General features: G+C 53.4%; 1 protein-coding gene across 1 annotated transcript in view; it reads right to left on the bottom strand.

The window, feature by feature from the left end:
• Window positions 1–7247, bottom strand: part of ECM1 (extracellular matrix protein 1) — a 15278-nt gene extending 8031 nt beyond the window's left edge. Inside the window, exon 1 of the mRNA XM_024210814.3 lies at window positions 7073–7247. Coding sequence (XP_024066582.2) covers window positions 7073–7133 — 61 coding nt within the window. The 5' untranslated portion in view covers window positions 7134–7247. The remainder of the gene's footprint in view (window positions 1–7072) is intronic.
• Window positions 7248–8189: the final 942 nt, after the last annotated feature.

Below are 8189 nucleotides of genomic sequence, written 5' to 3'. Positions count from 1 at the left end.
GCGGTGTGTGGGGAGCCCAGGGCGGGGATAGCAGGGGGCTGTGGGTCAGGATTGGGGCACAGTGGCAGAGCGGTGTGTGGGGAGCCCAAAGCGTGGGGAGAACGGCTGCTCGCAGGGACAGCTCGGCTTTCCGCAGGCTCCTGCAGCTGCAGCGGGAGGAAGTGGAAGGAGAAGCGAAGGGCAGGACTGCGCAGAGCGTACGGTCAGAAGGGACCATCCAGGCACCCTGCCTGACTTCCCGTGTTACACAGGGCAGCAAAACTCCCATCGACTGCAAAAGGAGCAGGCTCTGGCCCTAAATCCACGAGAGCCTCCCTCCTGTGCAGCAGTTTCCAGTCCCCTACTAACCTCCAACAGAGGGAACTGGATCTGATGGACCTGGGCTCTGATCCCGGGGTAGGCAAAACCCCATTGTTCCTCTCCAGAGGCCTCCCTTCCCCAACCGCTCACATCTTCTCACTCAATTGATAACAGAGCAGATCTCTAGATAGTGAGGAGCCAAAAGGCTGCCGGCAGCGCTGCCCAATAGGGAAATGGTCTAACAACCTAGAGAGCTGGGTTCTAGATCCCGGCCCTGCCACGCACCTGCTGCGTGGGGGCATCGAACCGTAGGAACGCGGGGCTGGAAGGGACCTTGCGAAGGCATCAAGTCCAGCCCCCTGCGTTGAGGCAGGACGGCGATTTTAGGCAAGGCATGCGCTGGCTCTGTTCTGCCTCTCGCCAGTTGTCTACTTGGATTGTAAATGTATCACGCTGGGTCTGTGCAGCGCCCCGAGGGCCCTCATCTCAGCTGGGCCTATAGATACTATAGGTGTGATAACGGATCCAAGCATGCCCGTCTCTGCAAACAGACTGGTCCAACCTGCTTTGCCTTACTACACCCGCCCTGCCCCTGGGGATCGCATGATGCTCTGCACTTAGACAGCCAGTATCCCCTTCCAATCCCTGAGCAAATATTGCCTAACCCGCCTTCCGCCTGGGCTGGGAACAGTGAGTTTCCTTCCCCATACACTGGGGGAAAGGGAGCCAGGCCCTCAGGCCCTGCCAGCCAATCCCAGTGTCAAATCAGGGGATGAGAACCCAGGAGTTCCCGGCTCTGTGCTAACGTTTGCACCGAGCCGCCCATTGCAAACCGGGGGTGTTGGCTTCCCACCCCTCTCCCCTTTGTCTCACAGAAACACGAGGCCTAGATCTTCCCTCTCCCAAGGAGTTCATGGCTAGGATCAGCCACGTCCTGAGAAAATGGGGTTCACAGACAGGTACAGAAACGGAAGGCTGGCACCTCACTAGACCTGGCTCGGGCTTTGGATGGATTCCTCCATGGCCATGCCCCTTCCCTAACGGTGGAGTATCCTGCATGCACCCTGACTCCTGTCATCCCACTGAGCTCAGGGGTGCCAGGAATCCGGGGAGATTCCGCGCGTGAGTAAAGTTAAGCAAGGGCATAAGGGTTTGTGCAATGACCTCCATGTCGGCCGTGGCTGGGGACTGAACCAGGCCCCGCCAGAGAGGGGTCTCTACACAGCTGCATGTTTTTAAATCCAAGGTAGTGCAGAGATCAGAAAGCAACGAGAGCGCGTCAATACAGCAAATAGATATATTGATCCAAATCCAGACTTGCCTTTCTGCCAGATGCTTTAGTCAAATGCAAGTTACTGGGATCAATACAGGGGTAACTGGATGAAATTCTCCGGTAGGTGTTAGCCAGGAGGTCAGACTAGATGGTCCTTGGAATCAGGAATTTTCAGAACTTAGGTCCAATCCTGCAGGCTACCCTGACACAAAACGCTCAAAGCCCAAGAGCACAGGACCAGAGCCTGAGATGTCAGATGCAAGAAAACCACTGAACTAGGCAAAAGATCCTGCCAGGATTTTTCCAAAAGCAAAAATGCCAAAAGGCCTGTTGTGTAAGAAACCATTATTGAATACAAAGCTTCGGGGCGTGTCATCGTTAGGGCCCCAAAGCCAAACCGCAATTAACGAGATGGAATCTCCTATTGACACAAGCAGATACCGCAACGGTCAATGGCAGATAAACATTTTAGAGGCCGTCTGAACGGGAGATTGCGAACAGAGCCGAGCTGTGCTGCGTGGAGGGGAGAGATTGACATGGGGGAGTGGGGGATATTCACAGCAGTTAGTGATGGGGAAAGCCTTGTGGTGAGAGCACTGCATGGGGACTCAGGAGACCTGGATTCTTGGCTCTGCCACCGACTCTCCATGTGGCCTTGAGCGAGTCATGTGATCGCTCTATGTCTCAGTTTCGCCTTATTAGGGAGGAAGTGTGGCATAGCGGATAGTGCATTGGGCTAAGATTCAAGAGACCTACAATCTATCCTGGCTCTGCCACTGACCTACTGGGTGACCTTGGGCAAGCCACTTCCCCGCCCCGTGCCTCAGTTTCTCCCATGTAAGATGGGGTGAGGACACTGACCTCCTTTGTAAAGCACTTTGAAATCTGTCAATGAGAAATGTCATGTAAGAGCTAAGGATTAATATTATCATCTGTAAAATGGGCAGAATAAGCCTGGCTTTCTCCCACCCTTTGTCTAGTTGGACTGTGAGCTCAATAGGGTAGGGACTGTCTATGTGTCTGTGCAGCGCCCGGCACAATGGGGCCCTGATCTCAGCTCCTGTAATGTTGTTAATGTAGTGACACGCGCAAGATTGATTCGCTATTATAGTCTCTGGGGCTCAGTCCTGTCCAGTCTAAAATAACCCAAGCAATGGGGCTCCCACAACCGGAGACGTCACTGCTAGGAAAGGTCTCCTGCTACTCAGCCTTATTGTTTCTATTTCTTACCCACACACATGCAGAGACGCCCCCCAGTCACCCTCTGGCCAAGGTCCCCATGCACGTAACCCAGCCCCTTTGGGAAACGCTCACAACCACAGATTATGAAACTTTTCTTGGGGAGCAGGGGGGGGAGGAGAATCAAACCCCACTTGCTGATTCCTTACTAATGATTCTGCTGAGCAGGTGAACAGATGCCACAATGATGGGCACCAGAGAAGAACCTGGAGAGATGGGTAGGTATAGTGTACGACTGCCTAAAGTACGCCTGGAAGCTCTGGACTTAGTTCCTGGTCGGCTTGGGGCAGAACGTGACCATAGTGACATGGGAACCACCATGCCAGTTCAGACCCGTGGTGCACCCAGCCCTGGATCATGTCCCTGGCAGGGGCCAGTAACAGCTACCACAATGCACAGGTCCAGCTGTGCCATGCGGCATACACAGAGCAGCGGGCTGCCTTCCTGACCCCAGAGGGGATTGTTTTATACCCCGAAGCATGAGATTTTTTTAAAAATTACCCATAGTTTAGCACTTTGGTATTGGGATTGACTGGGCACTCAACCATGAGTAGCAATGACCTGTCTTCTGTTACTGTAGTCAGAGTCAGGACTCCTGGGTCTGTCACTGACTCGCTGCGTGACCCTGGGAGAGTCACTTCCCTACTCTGTGCCTCAGTTTCCCCATCTGTAACATGGGGGACAATGATCCTGATTGCTATTTATTTGTATTGCAGTAGCACCTAAGCGCCCCGGTCACGGACCAGGGCCTCATTATTATGTCAGGCGCTGTACACAGAACCACCCAGGGACCATTCAGCGCATGTTTCATAAGGTCCTGTCTCTTCCTGGGTACACGTACAGCACCTAACACGTTGGGGCCTCCAGACACCAATCATGGGAGAGCTAGCCAGGTTCCTTTGCCTTTGCCAAGCCCTGCAGGCCAGCAATGCTGGAGCCTTTGGCTGCTGCCGGGCCGCCTTGGTTTCCCTGCGCTCAGTTCATTCAGCTGGGGGTTATTTGCACTTAGACTTTTGGGAGACTGTGATGAACCAGGAGCAATTTATTTATGAAATTCCTGAGGCCGGAGCAGGAAGCACGGGAAGGTTGTGGAGCTGCTGCCTGAGATAAGGAGCACAGAGATATTTAGCAGGCGATAATGCAAACTGCAGAATGAGAGGGGGGAACCCAGGCCTTGGGCTGGGGCATTCAGGTCACAATTTCAATGACATGGGGGCCAGCCACGTAGGACTGTCCGAGGTGCTGAGCACCGCTAGCTCCCCCTGGCTTCAGTCAGGAGAGGGAGGGTGGGCTCTAGTCTTGGACTTAGGAAACCAGTGGTCCATTCCCTGCTCTGCCACAGACTCCCTGTCTGACCCTGGGCAAGTCACTTAGTTGCTCTGTGCCTCAGTTTCCCCACCTGTTCAATGGGGATAATAGCCCAGTGCTACCCCACAGGGGTGCATGAGGATAAATCCATTAAAGACTGTGTCGTGCTCAGTAATGGGGCCAGATAAGTATCCAAGAGAGAGAGACCAGCATGGCAAAAACAGGACTAGAGGCCAAAGGCACGGAGTGGCATTTACAATAGCCCCTGAATGAGTTATGTGCCTAACCCCCCTTGACTATCAAAGGGAGCAGGGTACTTTCACAAATCTTACTAGGCTCCCATCTGCATCTTTAGGCACTTAAATACCTTTGTCAATCTTCAAGCGAGCCAAGGCACCTAAATAAACAGCTGTGTTTGCACAGGAGCTCGGCCAATCAGGGTCACAACCGGAGCAGCCAGGACGCTGGCTGGCACGACCCGCCCCTGCCCGGGCCCAAAGCTTGTGACCCAGTGCTGACCAGCACAGCCCTTTTACCCCTCTAAACGTCCCCTCGGGCACTCGCCTGTGACCATCGGGTGATCCTGGCTCTTTTTCCTAGCTGTGTGCCAAGGACTCTGCAGATCTCGTCAAACACCACCAAAGGACCGGCTGGAAAAACCACTAAACTCTTATCTAACCCGAGCAAACATAACAGTGGCGGCCAGGAACCCTTCCACTCCTTACTCCAAGAGGGGAAGCTGGCAGCGCATCCCTTCCCGATCTCAGCCGGGGGGGGGGGGGTGTACCCGCGCCAGCTCCAATCCAACTAGTCTGCTAACAGCGCGCTGCTGCGGTGCCAGGGAGAAGGGGGGCTACTGCCCCAAGTGCCACCCCCCTCTGAGACGCCCGGCACCTGCTGCCGCACCCATGTTCTCTTTTTAGCGGGTCTCCAGCTCAACGCGCCTTAGCCTCTCCCACCCGCTCTGGGACCTGGACCCCTCCTCCGAAGCCAGCCGACCATGCTCCAAATTCAAGTGATCGTGTTAGCATCTGGAAAGCTATGTTAACTCAGACTATAGCCTGTTCCCCTTGATGGGCCACCCAACTGGAGTTAAAAGCACCATTACACTCAAGTTTAGGGGGTTTGTGTGTGGACAGGACTTAGAACATGAGAACGGCCAGACAGGGTCAGACCAATGGTCCATCTAGCCCAGTATCCTGTCTCCCGACAGTGGCCAATGCCAGGTGCTTCAAAGGGAATGAACAGAACAAGGCAATCATCGAGTGATCCATCCTATGTTGTTCACTCTTAGCATCTGGCAGTCAGAGGCATAGGGACACCTAGAACAGAGGGTTGAATCTCCAAGTTAAACATCTTGGCTAATAGCCATTGTGGCACCTATCCTCCATGAACTTCTCTCCTTCTTCTTTTAATCCGATTATAGCTTTGGCCTTCACAACATCCCCTGGCAAGAAGTTCCACAGGTTAACTGTGCACTGTGTGAAGAAGTACTTTATTTTCTTTGTTTTAAACCTGCTACCTAATCATTTCATTGGGTAGCCCTGGTTCTTATGTTATGTTAACACTAATTACGTTCCAAACCTGCCCAGCTCCGAATACGGATTCCTGGATTCCCAGGCCAGAAGGGGCCATTGGGATCAGCAGAGAGCTGATAAAGCTTCACAAGAAAATAGGGTTGGTTAACAGGGATGCAGGGCAGAATTTTCCTGGGCTTAAGTTTTCAGGAGCGACTCCTGGCTCTGGGTGTCTGACTGGAGCCACCGAAAAGCGGGGGACTAGCCGTGCAGAGGGTGCCTCAGAAAACCTGACCCATTGGGGGTGTGTCTCATTTTGGGGCCCCCTAAATCTTGTCACTTTTGTTGCCACCTCTGCCTACAGACTTGCTAAAGGGGCATCCCAGGCTGAGAAGGCCTCTGCTGCCCTCTCCCCACATCCTGGTCTGGTGGGAGACAATGCTGTCTCTCTGGTGTTGCTAGGTGACATCTCCTTGGAAACGGGACCAGCATCACCAGGACACCCATGCTCCTGCCTTGCATGGGGCTACCGGCCCCCCATGTGGGCCAGCAGGGTTAGCTGCCCTGGACTAACAACCACGAGATTCCTCTGCCTTGCTCTGCGCGTGAATTTCTAGGAAGGGGACCGAGAGGCTGGTGACTAACCACAGAGCAAGTGTCCCAGCAGGGCAAGCTTCCCGACCTACATGTGCCTGGCCCCTGTCCTGGGGGGACCCCGTCTCCATGGAGCGGGGGAACGTTCATCCTCTAGGGCCCAGTCAGAGCTGGCATTTCTGCTGAGGTTCCCAGCGAAGGGTTGGTTTAAACTGCCCCAGGAACTGGGCTGAGACCCACCAAATGGCAACAGACATTCAATCCCTACTCGCTGGATTCAAACAGGTGACCTCACCGTACCCCCCCCCCAATCAGACTATTATCTCTACAGGCACGGGAGGAGTGGCCGGGACTGGCTGTTCCCTAGTTTTCTGCGCTATTGTCCCTTTCGGGAAGAGTCTGTCCTAGAAAAACGCAGGCGACGGGTTGGTAACTGGAAGTTTTCCGCCCGAGTCAGCAGCTTGGGAACTAAACAAGTGGACAGTAAATTGGAAGCATATGGCGTGGCTGTTATGAACTGGGGGGAGCTCCCCCTAAAGCAGAGGCGGTTACCCTGGAGATCCTGCATGCCTCCTTTGCAATATAGTTATTATATCTGCCACCCTGAGCCCCGTTGTGCCCAGACACAGCTGCCCCGGGCCTGAGAGCTCGCAGTCTAACTAAAGGAGACAGAAAGGCTGGCAGAGGGAAACAGAGGCTGTGTGATCTGCCTGAGATGCGGACCAGATTCCACGTCTCCCCACTCTGGTTACTCAGGAAGCCAGCACCAGGATCCCCACTAGAAAGAAATGGAGCCGGGCCGGGTGTAAACAAAACTGCCCACGTGAAGCAGGGCACTCACCTTGCGGAGCCGGTCTGGCCAGGCACAGCAAAGGGACGAGCAGTAACATGGGAGCCCTCATCGTGAAGAGCCTGCGAGATCGAGGTGGATCAGGACACGACCTTCTCAGTGCCGGTGATTTCTGTGCCGGAGGTTTCTCTGTGGAGCTGCTGTTTGTTTCCTCCCCTTCGGAGCCTTTAATATACTGTCAGGCTGACAGAGTTGAGCGAAGCTGAGTCATGGGGTTGACGTCAGCCGTCACGCCCTGCAGTGTACACAGCTTCCTAAATCACTAAGAAAATACCCCAAAACATAAAGAGGTTTCCGTCTGAGATAATCTTACAAGGAAACAAGCCAACAAGCGGCCAGTCCTCCCATATGGAAAGAGCAGAAGCCTAAATGACTGACACGCTTTATCTCCCATCTCTGCGTGTGTCATGCGTAGCTCATATGTGATCCCCATTATCAAACATGTGTCCCAGCACACTGGCATGCAAACTCCAGGGGCGTTTGTCCCACACGGGTGCCCTCCATAATGATACTTAGCTTGGAAGGATTCGATTTTGTTTGGTTTTTTTTACGGTAAATGTCGGTAAAGACGGATTTCGCCGCGCACACACAAACCCACATTTCCATGGATAACAAGCGACAGGCAAAGTAAGAAAAATGCTGTTTGTGAACTTACCAGTCAAAGCCCAGCGGTTTCGATTTTTGCATTAGGGTTCTTACCAATGGACCAGCGGATGAACGGTAAAGACAGGCACGACGAGTGGATTTACGGATATTTACCGTAACCATTTTGCCCGGGGATGTTGCCAAGCTCTGTTAACAGTTTATAAAGCTTTCACTGTCATTACAGGATAGCCTGACCCCCCCGTCGCCCCCACAAATTTCCTGCAACAGTGAACATTTAAACTGATAAAAACCTACAAGAAAAGGGTTAAAAATGAATCTTGATAGTAGCCGTTGAAATGCTAAAAAATAAACCTTTGAATTCGGCCAAGCCTCATGATCCTCATTCCTGAGACAGCGTCACCTGTTCTGTGCATTACGATCCCACCCGCCAGCCCCAGTGACGGGCCCCAGGACCCCATGGTGCAAGGTGCAGGACGGACACAGAACAAAATGACAGTCCCTG

Source organism: Terrapene carolina, unplaced genomic scaffold (assembly GCF_002925995.2).
Source record: "Terrapene carolina triunguis isolate 2854851 unplaced genomic scaffold, T_m_triunguis-2.0 Scaffold227, whole genome shotgun sequence".
Classification (NCBI taxonomy): Eukaryota; Metazoa; Chordata; order Testudines; family Emydidae; genus Terrapene; species Terrapene triunguis.
This window is presented reverse-complemented; position numbering and strand designations above follow the sequence as displayed.